The following is a 15016-nucleotide window of genomic DNA, read 5'->3' as shown; positions in this document are numbered from 1 at the left end:
CTCTCTCATCTTTTTAAGTGGGAGAACTTGCACAATTGGTGGCTGACTAAATACTTTTTTGCCCCACTGTAGGCTCACAATGTGGGCTGAGAGACTTTTGGCAGCATTCATTTAGTTTGAATTCCTATAGTGTAGTAAAATCATTTTCATCATCTGGTTTTGTATTTCTCAATGTAAACATGACTTTATAACACAGAACATGGTTGGGCTTTACCAGTGGATGCAGCAGTGCAGTGTTGATGTGTGAGAGCAGCTCTTCAGCAGAAGTGGATACAGACAGGGTGGAGGGATGAGTGTGCGTCCTCCAAGATGGAAACACAAACACTGCAGGAAGATCCACAGTGTGTCCTGATGCCCTGCACAGCAAACATGAAACTTAAAATAAATATTTAAAGACAAACAAACAAAGGAACAAACGACCTTAAAACAAGAATGACGAGACTGAATTTAAAGCCGTTACCATTGCTCTGCCAGCCCATCTGTCAGCAGCCCAGTCAGCACCTCTCCTCTCAGTGACTTTGCTGCTTCAGTAAACAGTGATACACCTGGCAACACAGAGAAACAGCACTTCATCATGTGATATCAATGGTTTGTACAGAGAGTATTGCGTGTGGATCTATCTTATTCCTCTGTTCTTATTCCATTGTTCTTATTCCTCCACTTTAAAAACACATCCATGAGTCACACTGATGCACTGGCGGACATGTTCCTTCATTACCATGAACACACACGCACTGTAGTTTATTTTGACGCAAACATCGTACCCCTGCCACAGATCCTCACTAAGACTGAGTTCAGATCGTATTTAGCGCCGTGTGAATAGAGACAGATGGTCGACACAGTGGGGGTGCCAACACAGAAGGGAAAACAAAAAGTTGAACCTGGGTCATCTTCTGCTGGAGCACAACCGCCGTTATTCAGCGAGGCACAGCGGGGGTAAATCAAATGTGTACAAACATGCATTTTTGGTAGATTTCTTCATAACCTGAATGCCACATTTCCATGTTTACCCTCTGATAGTAAATAGCTGCCAGTGTAGAAAACTGCTGTGCAGACTCACATCTGTGACTCCACAAACACAACACATTGTTATGTTGTTTTAAGGTAGGGATTTTTTTTTAGCCTGAACTCCTGTTAACACTCCAAATGTGTATTAATCCGCAGCTGAAAATAGTCTCCAACAAACACACTGTTAACTCCTATTTGAGTAGCATTGGTTGACAACTACAGAGCCCAGCTGTTTGAGGAAATGAATGAGCCTTTTAAAACATAAAAGTACATATTTGTGACCTGTTTACCTGACAATAAGGAAAATACACAATAACACCAGCTTAGTTTTAGGGACATAATTTATCTCAACCTTTTGGCTAATTAAAAGTGAATAAAGTCCTATTTTTTATTTCAGCTACTGAGGCATCACCATCAACATAAACAAAACAACAGCAACAAACACATTTACAGCCTCCTACCTGCGTGTGTTTGTGTCTTAAACAGTCCCAGCACTCTGTCAGGTTTGTAGCTGGCTAGCTCGGGTTGAGGCACTTTCTGAAGAAAAGATGTCACTTCCTCTTCGGTGGACAGGAGCACAGGAGAAGCTGGGAGGCTCCTGGTTAAAAACAACAACAACAACAACAACAACAACAACAACCGTCAAATGAGCATTTACAGGTGGACATAGACAGATAGACGGCATACTTTCCATGAACGCGATGGAAATGCTTTGTGATCACTCTGCTCTTTAAGACTTCTCCTTAATTTAACAGGTCAATAATGAGCTTTATTCATACTCATTTAACAATAAAGAAATACAGTGTTAGGCCTGTACTGTGTGGAAGACCTAGTGGAGGTTAAAAGCTCAGGACTATAGTTACTGCAAGAGAAAGAAACATTTTGGTCTGATTGGTCTTATTCTGCTCCCAGGAGATGCTCTTCAATCACGTCATGATGAAATAAAAGCATGGATCGAAGTGTCCGGCTGATTACAGGACATCAAAACCTTTCCTGTGGAAAATCTCCTGAGTGAAAGAAAACATGACTGCACATCAGTACAAGCAATGACTCCAAGACTCCTACAGAGAGGAAATATATTTGTAAAACCTCCCCGACATTATTATGACTGGCTGATAACATGTGGTCGAGCTCATATACGAGTGTGTTTCCTCTGTGTTTATTTGAGGTAGTGAAGATAAATAGCGGCCTATCAAAGGTTACGGTCAGATCTAATGGTTAAAATGAATAGACATGAGTAGACCGCCCTCAAGCAAGTAATGCAAACACTGTTTTCTGACGAATCTCATCTGTCTCATCTTATTTTCTTTGCATCATTCTGATACAGTCATGGTTTTTTATTTGTTGAAGCTTTTCCTGTAAAACACTGACATTGATTGCAGTTCTCAGGAACACTGACATTGATTGCAGTTCTCAGGAACCATTATATTTCTCATTTGAGTTTATTTTGTCTTTCCTTGACCTTCTTTATCATATATAGAGATTTAAGAAGGACCTGAATATGTATTACATGTATTACAACACTGGATCCCACTTTTCCCATGATGCAACTTGATAGCATCTTTCATTAGACCCCTTCCTGTCTTCGTAGATGCTCACATCTTTCCAACTCAACATCCTAGTTTGTTACTTTTGTTTGCCCAGGGCCCCTGATGATCTAATATATACCAATGTTATATAATATAATTTCACACAATCATGTCTGTGGATTCTTAAAAAACTTCTCACAGTATAATAAAGCGATGCAGCGCCTCAGTACCCAGCATGCCTCTGTAGTGCTGGGCCGACTCCTGGGGGCGGAGCAGCAAGACGCTGGGGAAGGCCGTGATTGGCTCGAACGGGATCGGGACGGAGCTGCCAGGTAGAGCCGCACAGAGGTCGGTCCACTCTCCACAGTCGACCGCACTCATCTGGACCTTCGAATCTGAAGACATTTATTAATAGAACTAACTGACTGCATGGAAACACTATACTTCCTGTTTACATCCCCCAAAACTATGGGAATTGTAGTTCCAAAACTTTAAGCATTCTCCTCTATCCATTCATAAACAGATATTTTCCCTAATATAAAGATAAAAAGGTCAACAATTTAAAAATGTGCTTGAGGGGGGGTTGCATGTGTCTCCATGTTGTCTGGGGGGGGCCCACAGTGTCAGACTTTGAACCCCGCTGCCTTAAGGACTGTTCATGTTGTGCTCTCACCTTCAAGTCTCTCTGCAACTTCAATGAAGGAGCTGAGAAAAGCCATAGAAACAGCATCCCCTGGTGGTGAAAACAGAAACTACAATTAATTCCATCCACACTTGTTTTAACTTTTCATTCATATTCATTTGCTTCCCATCCTTAACAGGACAGTAGGGAGAGTGTGTCTTACATTTGAGGTAGAAGAGCGCCGCTGTCAGGCTGCTTTGAGCCACTGTGGCGTGGAAGTTGTCAGAGGTTAGCTGGGTAATTAAGTCCATGTCCAGCAGGTTGCCTCTGTTTTCGTAGACAGACATTGAAATTTCATCGTCCAAATTCCCTGGAGGCAAACACACAAACGTATAAACACACACAGATATACTCTTACTTTCTCCCTCCCTCTTCATTTTACATCACTTACCAAAATGTGAATCCTCTTCTTCGTCCTCCAGCCCCTCGTCCTCATCCTCCTCCTCCTCTTCGTCGCCCTCCTCCTCTTTCTCTTGATTTGTGAAGAGCTCCAACACCTCATCAAGGTCATGTAAGGTCAAATACTTCACCTCTGAACTCTCAAAGGACACACACACACACACAAATAAGGTAAAACACACATGGGTAAAAAAAGGCGAGTAATCTTATTTTGTATGTGACCATCATACCTTCTCAGGCAGCCTGTACGCAGCGTTATATTCATCGGGGGTTTTCACTGCAGGACTCTGCCTGACAACACACACACACACACACACACACACACACACATCTGTGAGACAATAATAATGTATTTTGATAAATTGAAAGCTGGGAAAAAAGAGAATACAAAACCAGAAAACACAGGACGAAATGTTTAGGATGAAATAGGACTAAATACAAATACAACACATGCAGAACATAATAAAATTAAAAAGCGATAACAAGATTATTAATTAGGAATTCTATGTTACAGGAAAAATACAGCATATGTGTTACGTCTCAATAAAGCGGGTAAATTAAAAACAAAAACAATTCCCCACCACAGTGTACCTGTGTACGAGCAGCAGCAGGGCGAGGCCCCGCAGCCTCCAGGCCAGAGTGATGGCCGTGTCCAGGTCCAGGTGTTCGGTTGCTGGACGAGAAAACAGGAAGACCTGGGGGGTCTGCTGGTAGGGGAACTGGGGGGACTGGACTGAGGAGGGGTCGTCATAAACTTCAGTCTAGCAGTGGAGAGACACATAACATTATGTAGAAATCAATACATCATATTCACTTTTGCCTTTGAGATCATTTTTATGACTTCAAAATTAGACAAAAATGTGTTCAATTTGGATTTAAAGTGTCTAAAGTTTCAATGGAATTAATTAATGGAACATTTAAAAAAATCATTATTTGAACTGATCATAACTTGTAGACATGTGCAAGTGGCGACAATAGATAAAGAAATCTTTGCACAAGTATACAGTCTTCCACAGCGGCTCTATATTTCCGTCTTACTGACCACTAGTGGAGCCTCCATGAGCTGCAGGAAGGAGTGCAGGCTGAGGGTGGACAGGGGTTTCCTCATGCGGGTCAAAGGGCAGCGCTCAGAGGTAATCGCGGTCATGAACCCACTGTGAACTCTACAGTGGAGGAACCACACCTGAGACGAGTGAGACAACTCGCTAACACTGAAAGACAGACGGACAGGGAGAGACAGTAAATACAACTTTCCAAGTAAAAAGTTCTCAGAAGATGTTTATCACAATTTGAGCTCATATCTTTATAAACAACTCTGACCCATGACTTTAGCCCCCTACTAATTCTCCCCATGTATTCTTTAAGTATTACTTAATTTAAACCTGAGAGACAGACACCCAGAAATATCTCTCTGATCTGATGATATGAAGGTACAAAGATGAAGAACCTACCCTAAGTGCTTCAGGACTGGGCCTCCAGTTATGAGGATGAACTGGTATTTGGATCCATACACATACGCCGTCTCCATCATCGATCTGTGCTCTTGAGTAATACAATCAGCAGAAACAACACAATTAATTGGATTATTCAAGTCAATCAATCAATCAGACAATCTGTGTCTCCATCAGGAGACACCTAACAGTATAATCCATGAGTCAGTCACTCAGTCTTTCAATTCATCAGCCAGATCATCTCCATCGCTGCACCAGCAAACAATCAGTTTTACTCTCACTTTCTTCATCTTGTGCTGCCTCCGTACATCCATCCTCTCCTCCTTTTACAGACCTTGTGTTCCCAGACTGCGGACGTAACCCAGCACAATATCCTTCTTCCCTCTGGCTGCCTTCTCCATGGCCAGCAGGTCGGCATCTGTGTGGACGTACTTGACCTCTTCACGCAGAATGGCACTGGAAGACAAAGACAGAGAGACTAAATAAACTGTTTGTCTGGTCAGTTTGTGGTTATTTATTCCACAAATAAGCTTATGTAACAAATGTACTCTGAAATAGGACCAGAGTGTTTGTGTCCATACTAGGGAATTGATTGTGTGTATTGTGTGCTTTAGAGACCAATTAGGACTGAAGGTTAAAGCCTCACACGGCTCTGCTGCCTTATAACTGAGGGAGTGTTGTTTACTTACAACAGGACTTCAGAGACTATGGAGTTGACGTCAAACACGGTGTCCAAATCAAAACCCAAGAACTCTTTACCACCTCTAACAGACAGACACAGGCAGAGTCAGAGAGAGATTAAATAAAACACCAAATACTTGTATGTCCTCTTTGTTTATTGTGACAAATACAATCAACAGCTCACATTACTACTGTACTTTGTAGTCCACACAACGTACCTGAACAGAAAAGCTGTGTGCAGCACCCTTTCTTCTGCGCAGTATGTGCGAACCAGCTCTTTATTGCAGTTGACCTGAACAGAAACAATAAAAAAAAAAAAGGTACTGAACTACCATCAATTCACTTCCTGGTGTCCGTGTCCACATCTTCAAGTTCATAAAAAATTCAGCTTTAATGTCAACTTCTAAGATGGAGCACATAACACTGAGGAGGCTATAGTTACCTTGCCAACCAGAACCCCATAATCCTGCAGAGCGTCAGCAGACTTCTCCAACTCCACCAAGAAGAGAGAGATGGTTGGAGAGACTGAACACACACAGAGAGAGAGAGAGAGAAATACTGTCATCCTCGATTAGTGTGTTAAAAGGCTTTAAAATACTCCATGAAGTTCGCTGCTATCTGCTGGGTTGCACCTTGACAAGTGGCTGGATCATTGCTGACATGACAGCAAAAGACTGATGCGGAGAGGATGAAGGACAAATTGATTTGAAACTGGAACTTTGCATGGTATGTTATTATACTATCTACTGTTGTCAGCTGGAGGCTGTCTCTATCAAGAGGTACCTTCAGTCGTGCCTCTGATTCCTGATATAAGAGAGTGAGCATACACACAACCTCAAATCACGTTATAGACTTTTAAATTCTATTCAAGATACCACACAGACCCCACTATTCCTAAATAAAACGACACTAAATCTATCCAGATCCTCCTGCGTGAGGATGCCAGTCATTTTAGTTATTAGTTCTTATCTATAACCTTTACTAATCATCCTCGGCTCATCAATCGTCAAACTACAGGTGGACCTTGAGCTCAGGCATATTGGAAGAAAACTACCATCCCAACTATTAATATGTTAGCGAGGTGATATTACATCATTCTTCTGATCACATCTGTTTGATATTTGATTATTCTCTTCATATTTTATCTATTTTAATACTACAGTCAATGATTTAGTACGTTCTATGTTTTATATGCTATGTGCTGCTGTTGTTAAAGGTTGCCTCTTCATGTGTTTAAAAACTACTTGATACACCTGAGACGCAAATCCAAATGTCCTGCATTGTCACAAATATACTTTTATTTTCCCTAATGACTGTCTCTTGCACTAGGTCTGCCTCACCGGCTGCTGGCTCCCAGTCACTACTGCACACTTATGTGCGCTATTTATGCTCTCACATACTTCGTTGTCTCAGTATTTGTAATCTGTGCTATGACAATAAGGTTGAATCTAATCTAATAGAGAATATGTAGGAAAGAAATAGCTTTTTTTTCAAACTTGTACGACAGAGTGAGCAGCCTACCTTGATGCTCGAAATAGACAAACATCATCTTCCCAGAATGCAATTTCTCATAGAAGTCTGCAGCGGTGTATTCAATCAGGTCTGATGTGTTGGCCTTCTCTGTGCATCCTCCTGACCTCATCCACAGCAGGAGAACAGCCATACACATCCACATGGTGGAGGACAGGCTGCTGCGCTCTCTGTGGGAGAACAAACTATTATTGTAAAGCCAGGAGATGCAGAATGTGTATCAGGATAGAGGAATAAACAGCAGAACTCATGTTTAAAAGACAAACATGATGAAAATGATGCTTTCTGGATGAAAGAATGGTTAATATGTACAATCACTACTATTTTATATCACCTGCACTGTATTACATATAATCAGATCTTATTTGTTGACCTAGTAAACAGCTGTGATGAAAGGAGCAGACAGTGACAACAAAGATGCTGGCAGACTGTTACCTGAGAAAGTCGAGGTGAGGTTAAAGTTCAACTTTTGTCTTTCCAAGTGGCACAAACGTTAGAAACCACAGTTACAACCGTGGTGAGGGCAGAAAAAGACATTGTGTCGCTAATTGTAAGCAGCAGCTTGTCCCCAAGACTGTAAAGTCCCGAAGAAAGTCCAGAAATGTAGTAAGTAATGTAAATAAAGCTGGTTCATCGGCTAGGCTTGTTAGCTGCCTGCTGAAGGATGCGGCTTTAAATGGCCAACAGCTGTACATTTAAGAGATACATGTCGGCATATGTCCTTTGGAGATAAAGCAAGCTTATAAGGTTATTTTCCGCCGAGCTGCACAGTGAAATATGAAAAATGTCTTAATAGAAGTGAAGCTACATCATTTTCGCGAAACCGTGTCAAGCTAGACGAGTTAAAACAGTACTTCCGGTTATCGTTTTAAAATAAAATCCTAATTTGACACATTTGTTGCCGTGTTTTTGAGTAGTCCACACCACAATGCGATAAAACACAAAGATGATACTGTAAGAGATTGTAGTTTGTGATAATACAGTTTTACAGTTGTTCTGAACCCAGAAGTTGCGGTTCCGTTTAGTCATCATTTTACACTTTTATTTTGAAGGCGACACCACGTTTCCGCACACGTCGGTTTCCGCTCATTAACTTGACGTAAATGACGACAAAATTTGTTTTGGTGTCCGTTTTTTTCCTGCGAGAGACGCCCACGTGCTTCTTTGAGCCAATAGGATCAGGGAGCAGCTTCGACTTGAACAAACGACCAATCACAAGCGCGCAGGGGGCGGGCTCTGCCACAGCTGACATCATCATGAACCAATGGGGTGGCAGAGCTGTGGAGGTTGGGCGGCGGCATCAGCCAATGGAGCGGCGCCCTGCGGGAGTGGGCGTGGCGTCGTCTTTCAGTTGGGAGATTCAGTTAGGAAACTGGCTCCAGTCTGTGGCTCCGGAGTCAGCTGTTTCCTGAGAGAATTGGCCTGGTTTTGAGCCAAGATGGCGGCCCACGCTGAGTCAGTTTCCGTTTTGATTGAGAGCAAGGGGGCGGGTCTAAAACTGCATCACAGCTGATCTGGAGGTTTTTCCCCCCTTAAGTTGTTTTTTGCAGAGAAGAGCTTTGCAGAGATACAAGGGGGGGACCTCTCTCTTGTTTTCTTTCTCTGTTTCTTCTTATTTCGGACCTAGCGCTTTATTTAAACTAGACAGTCTTTCTTCTTCCACCCAGTATCGGATTTAAAACCCCCCTTAGCGCAGCTTCATTATGCCACTTCTTTTCAAAATAAACTGCTTTTATCGCAATTTTTCACCCGAATCCCCCTCGTCTTTTTGTCATCCACGCAGAATTTAGCCCAGGTCTGACCCACTTTTGGTGGTTTTGCCTTTCACATCATCCCATGTGTTAGTGCAAGACGTCAGTGGAGATGTTTTCGGCAGGAGAGGAGGTTAATTCCCATTTGTTTACCTCACTGAAGGAGTCCCACGGAGCTGCAATCTCCCCAACACTGGAGCTCAGTCTAACTACCATCTACACCGTCCTCTACTCTTTCCTGTTTGTTTTCGTGTACCTGCAGCTCTGGCTCATTTTGCACTACGGACACAAGCGCTTCAGCTACCAGAGCGTGTTTTTGTTTCTGTGTCTGCTGTGGGCAGCGCTGAGGACGACCCTCTTCTCTTTCTACTTTAAAAATGTGGTGCAGGCCAACCAGCTGCAGCCTCTGGCCTACTGGCTGCTCTACTGCTGCCCCGTCTGCCTGCAGTTCTTCACACTCTGCCTACTGAACCTCTACTTCACACAGGTAGGACTGCACTGTCTGTCTCTCTGTGTGAGTGAGAGAGAAAGAGGGGGGTGTGCAGTGTTTTTGTGTGTGACCTGATTTCACAAAACAGCTGACTTTGCATTTTTCTCTTCATTGTATTCGTCTGATTTCACACTTAACACTCAGTTCAACTCCCATGCGAGCAAATGGTGCTGTTATTCCAACCTATTGTGTTCTACTGAGGCCCTTTGGAGGACTTCCTATTAACCCAAAGGTCCTCAGTTCCTGGTACCAGGCTGATCACCCATCTCCAGTTAAAAGTGCACGATTCGTCTTTGTCACATCAAATTTGCAGTAAACACACGTCAGTTGTCATTTTAGCAAAGATAAAGGAGCAGAAACTACATCTCCCATGAGGCTTTGACTGTGCTTCTATTTGCCAGATATGTTGGATAAAATTAGAGCTGAACTGATTAGCTGGTTAATATTAAATATCAAATGAATATTCTCCCTGTTTGCAGTCTTGAATCTCCTGGCTCTAGCTTCATACTAAATGGGCAGACATTAGAGTGGTTTCAATCTTCTTATCTAACCCTCAGTGAGAAGCCAAATAGGCACATTTCCTAAAATGTTAAGGAGAGCTGCAACTATTAGTGGATTGAGAGCAAAGTCATTGCCAACCATTGTTAGAACTGAGTCATCGTTTCAGTCATTTCTTTTAAGCATAAATGTCAAACATTTTTCTGGTTCCAGCTTCTAAAATGGGAGGATTCTCTGCTTTTCTTTGTCATTTATGATACGTTAATAAAGACACATTGGGGGTTTTGGAAAAGAGAAGCAATGTGAAGACATCACTTTTGGCTTTGGGATATTGTGGTGAGCAAATTATCTGTCTAAAAGATTAATCAATAATGGAGATAATCAGGAGTTGCAGCCTTTATGTTAACCAAGTTTTAAGACAGTCAAAATGCAGCACTGTGGGTGGCCAGTGTGTCACTGTCAATACTCGTCTGTGTCCCTTGCAAAGTAACTTAAAACTCCAGTTTTTGCTTGTAGGGTTCTGTAATAGCCGGCGTTTCTTCCTCTGCAAATGTGGTCACCATCAGCCTACATGTTCCATAGTAGGGAGGGTGACCGACTTCAAGCTGGTTTTTCTTTTTAGGTTTGAAAGCTCTGCAAATTGACTCGGCTCGTGTCCCGGGGTGACAGATGTTAAGATCTCCCACTAAAAGCCTGTGTTGCCCAGCCTCCATTGATGTGTTTTATTCAATAAGTAGACGAGACTCTGCCCAACAGGGAAATGTTCCCGTCAAGCGGCGTGTTATCAGGAGAGGGACACAGTTGGTCAGTCACAGTTGTTCAACACCTGCCCACTCCAAATGTCAAAGACCTGCTTGTTTCTCTCTCAGAAGAAAAAAAAACACCTACACACTTTTAGTGACTTTTAGTTGGAAACACCAGCACAGTTCAATCACTGCCTTCAAAGGAAAACAAGGTATCTCAACCTCATGTGGGGGTGTGAGGAGAAAGGAAGCTCGTCCAACTGGCTGAGTGGAGATTAGGTAATGAAGCCAGTGGAGTCATATGACTGCTGAATAAACATTGAAGCCCATTAGCTGATCTGTGGCCAGTCAAAGCACACAAACTTCACTCCCTTTCAATAAAATAAACATCTTCTTTTTCTCTTTGCATTAAAGCAGCAAAAAAAAAACTGCCATCACGTGTTTGAGGGTTGCAAAATGGTGTTCCTCTATATCTGCTAAACCTGTCATTATAGGTTTAAAAATATGTATCTCTATCTGTGTGTGGGGAAACCATGTGACTGGTCGGCTCAGTGAACAAACTTTTCCTGCTTGTGGTTTCACGTCTAGCCGGGTCAGACGTGAATAATGTATCAGATTCATATTTTCTTCCCACAGTAGAAACTTCCTGCTGCAGTGCTGTTGTTCCTGACTGGGCCCTGTCTGGTAAACAGTGCAGGGTCTAATGCGTTACACAATGTCGCCTGTTGCTTTCTTAATCATGAGGAGTGTTACAAACTGCTTTTAAAGTCTTAGAAATAAAAATAAATGACATCCTGGGCATCTTTTAGCTCAATGTTTTTAGTTTTTGGGCCCACAACTTTACTGTTTTGGTTCCAGCAGACGACAGGCAAAGTTAGCTGCCAGCTGGTGAACATGGTGGAAACATATTTTTCTCAGGAGTTGGTAGAAAGCAAAAATAGAGCTAAAAGAAGAGAGAATATTGGATTTGTATGCATCACGTGAACACAAACAGGACTCAAAATGAACCTTTGAGTTCCTCTGTATCTGCTGGATGTGGAAAGGAGCCTTTATTTGCTAACAAATTCACACCATAATTCTTTTTTTTAATCTAAAACAGACTATAACCCTGCAAAATCAATTGTGGGATGTTTGTAAACAAGATTTCGCTGGTCAGCTTATTGCAAAATTGTGGTTATTGTTTGTGTTCATGTGACAGTTATATAAAACATTCGTACCATTTGTGCTCCTGTAACTGAACGAATCCACTCTCCTATGATTCCCAATCTGGGGGTTCATAAGCTGCTGAACGAGATAGAAGATCTAGAAGATTTATTCTATAAAAAGATATCTCCAAAAACTCCAAAATAAAACACATTGAGAAGGGAATATCACTTAGGTTGAGTTGTTCATGACTATTAAACCTGTGGATGTCACAACGTTGATCAGTTTAAAGGGGACACAAGCCAAAAAGGTTTGGAACCACTGTCTTAACTATACTTAGGCTAATATATGATATTTTTATCATTGATTGAATGTGACCAGCAGCCTAAACAATAAGGATATTAATAGTTTACGACCATATATGAGAAAGCAATGCATCAAATCTTCATATTTATGAAGCCAGAACAAGAGAATATTCTGCATTTTCCTTGAAGAATATTACAGTAGTTGCTGATTAATTGTCTGTAGGTCAGCTAATTGATTTAATGACAAATATGACCAGTAGCTTCATATACACATATAAAACCCCAGAGTTTGCGAGTCTGCCTGAACACGAGCACATACAATCTGTCTTTTAGCAAAGTCGCGTCTCAGTGTGATCAATAATCTGTTCAGCCGGTGTCACAACACAGTACCTGCTTTTCTCGCCGTACTAGCGAACTGTTTAATGCTGAACTCACTGAGAGTACGTGAGCAGAGCGCTGATATAACATCATGCCACTGTGACACGGCGCTGTCACCTGACACACACATACATGTGTGGAAATACTTGTGTGTAGTTTTCTGATGAGTCAGGCGTTAGTGCTGACCTGTGATTTACTTCCCCCTTATTACATCTGAGCTCTTTCCTACTAGGGACAATGATGATGGTTATAATCAGATAAAAAAACAGGGTTATTACTGGTAAATCTGCTATTAGATGAGAAAATGTCGATTTTGCTGCATTTTCTTACAGATTTCTGAGGCACACACACATATTTATAGTGTACATGTAATCTGGCAGTGGTCTGTTAGCTGGTTGCTTCATTTCTAGGTTACAAATTACCTCCTACTGGCCTACATTCTCACACAAAATGCTGAGTGTTTATGTGTGTGACTGTGGGTTTGTGTGTTTAAATTCACTGTTGAGCAATTTCCAAGACCTCTGTGGCCGCGGCCCTTTTCGTATTAATATCAAACGATTCACCGTGAATCAGATAGGAGAATCTGACCGGGCCGATCGGTGATAGTATTGTTTATGTCTGCGTGTTTCTTGGTAACTGAGTGAATTAGATTTTGATAAACATTTTTCAAAAGCAAAAAGTCATTCCAGGAAGGGAGTGAATTGGATCAATGGAGGCCAGTGTTCCAGCTTTTGTAAACTGGACTTGTGTACAGTTTAATATTATATTTGTTAAGGTCGCTACTGATAACATGTTGGCAGCAAAACAGCTAATATGTAGTTTTGTTTGGTTTGTTTGTTGTGTTTATTGGAGCTATTTAATACCAAACAGGCAACACAAGTACAAGAGAGGTTCTTTGTGGATTTTCTGTTGATGGAAATCTTTATGTTTCACTCCTTTCTGATGAAACGAGGCTGAAACAAGTCAAAAAATACAGCTGTTGGTTGTTTGTTTGTCCATTTGCATTAAGGATGTACCTCTTACCAGTATCAGGTATCAGCTCTGATACTGTGCTTGTAATTGTAATCATACAACTACTACTACATTTAATTTGTTACAGTCAAACTGAGGAACATCTAATGAGAATAAAACTTCATTATTAGAACTGTAATGTTATTATTACGTACTTACATTGGTACCCGGTATTTGTACTTATATTTGGTCTGAATAAAGTGGTTATTGGTGCATTCCTGATTTACATAGAGCCAAAACATTTCATTTGAATTAGCATAAAGTATGTGCTCTTACTGCCGTATCATTTGCATAATGTAAGTCTGAGTGCAGCATTCATTAGCTTCTGGCTAATGTCTCCTCCTTATCTCGTATAAGGATTGGCACAATGACAATGCAGAACATTAGATGATAGAGATTTTGTCATTTGTTACTAAAAACCATCAGTGGTCACATCCACAGCCTGTAACAGGCCAATTTACATTTTATCTAAGGAGCCAACAGCATATTGAATAAAACACCTCGTATAGGAAGGTGAACCTACATTGTGATGGAGGCTAATTCTATTCTTACTTGATACAAGTGTATTATTAGCCATTTAGAGCTACTAATTGCAAAGCATAGAGCATTGTTTGTGTCAATTTTATGTATAATTTTAAGTATGAAGTGTGTCTGCTAGGGTTGCACAATATGGTAAAAACATGTGATATGATTCACAATTAAAGGGAATGGTAATTTTTGCATCACAATTTGAATTTCTACTGAATAAAACTAATTAAAAAATTTAAATCATGAAATCTTTTGGGGGTCTGTACCAAACAAACATGTTTTATTACATCTGAAGATACAAGATTTGTAGACCAGGACATCTACAGTACTTCATTTTTATTGTTTTTTTGTCACACATTATTGCACTTGGCCATATTTAGATTTCAATAATATTCAATTAATTGTGCAGCCCTCGTGTCTGCATGTCTGTTTGTGCACTTCAATGTCACACAGGAATCTCCTCTGGCTCTGTCAAGTTCACACCTTTATCCTAAAAGAAACCCTAACCCCCTTTGCTCTTCCATTTTATTCTATCTTATCTTCATGTTTTTCGTGGATGTATTAAATCTCCGATAATATATCTCATTAAAGTATCATGAAAATATGTGTTATATGTCCACCGCTGTGTGTGTGTGTGTGTGTGTGATGATATTTTTATGCTTTTCTTTGTTCAGGTGATGTTTAAGGCTAAAGCCAAGTATTCCCCAGAGCTCAGCAAATACAAGTAAGTCTTTCCTTTTCCAGTTTTCTTGCTTTTTGCCTTGAATTTATCTCAAAAAATCATCCTCCTTCCTCTTTCTACTCTTTCTTCTCTCACACACAGTTGGTTTGCAGCTTAAACACCCAGAATTTTAATTAGTTGTTGTTTATGAATAAAGTCACTTTTTTT

The 15016-nt window shown here is 41.0% G+C and overlaps 2 protein-coding genes across 2 annotated transcripts in view; one reads left to right on the top strand and one right to left on the bottom strand.

The window, feature by feature from the left end:
- The window catches only part of txndc16 (thioredoxin domain containing 16), a 12608-nt gene extending 4492 nt beyond the window's left edge, over positions 1-8116 (bottom strand). Inside the window, exons 1-17 of the mRNA XM_035677666.1 lie at positions 7716-8116; positions 7272-7450; positions 6193-6275; positions 5969-6042; positions 5759-5833; positions 5404-5525; positions 5070-5160; positions 4661-4829; positions 4210-4379; positions 3849-3909; positions 3611-3758; positions 3383-3529; positions 3211-3270; positions 2737-2932; positions 1470-1606; positions 461-545; positions 215-356 (exon numbers count right to left, since the gene is read on the bottom strand). Of these exons, the coding sequence (XP_035533559.1) occupies positions 215-356; positions 461-545; positions 1470-1606; positions 2737-2932; positions 3211-3270; positions 3383-3529; positions 3611-3758; positions 3849-3909; positions 4210-4379; positions 4661-4829; positions 5070-5160; positions 5404-5525; positions 5759-5833; positions 5969-6042; positions 6193-6275; positions 7272-7425 (1914 nt within the window). The 5' untranslated portion in view covers positions 7426-7450; positions 7716-8116. The remainder of the gene's footprint in view (positions 1-214; positions 357-460; positions 546-1469; positions 1607-2736; positions 2933-3210; positions 3271-3382; positions 3530-3610; positions 3759-3848; positions 3910-4209; positions 4380-4660; positions 4830-5069; positions 5161-5403; positions 5526-5758; positions 5834-5968; positions 6043-6192; positions 6276-7271; positions 7451-7715) is intronic.
- A 718-nt stretch (positions 8117-8834) lies between these two features.
- On the top strand, positions 8835-14855 carry LOC118340194 (integral membrane protein GPR137B-like). Its single transcript, XM_035678066.1, has 2 exons — positions 8835-9518; positions 14802-14855. Exons 1-2 carry the CDS (start codon positions 9144-9146, stop codon positions 14853-14855), a joined length of 429 nt encoding a protein of 142 aa, XP_035533959.1. The 5' UTR covers positions 8835-9143.
- Positions 14856-15016: the final 161 nt, after the last annotated feature.

The sequence above is a fragment of the Morone saxatilis genome, unplaced genomic scaffold (genome assembly GCF_004916995.1).
Source record: "Morone saxatilis isolate NCDOM2014 unplaced genomic scaffold, NCSU_SB_2.0 Contig6, whole genome shotgun sequence".
Classification (NCBI taxonomy): domain Eukaryota; kingdom Metazoa; phylum Chordata; class Actinopteri; family Moronidae; genus Morone; species Morone saxatilis.
The sequence above is the reverse complement of the archived record's forward strand: the minus strand, read 5'-3'. Positions and strand labels throughout refer to the sequence as shown.

Coding starts and splice junctions, on each gene's coding strand:
- LOC118340194 (XM_035678066.1), top strand. CDS start 9,144: ATGTTTTCGGCAGGAGAGGAGGTTAATTCCCATTTGTTTACCTCACTG. Junction 9,519..14,801: donor TGAACCTCTACTTCACACAG/GTAGGACTGCAC, acceptor TTCTTTGTTCAG/GTGATGTTTAAGGCTAAAGC.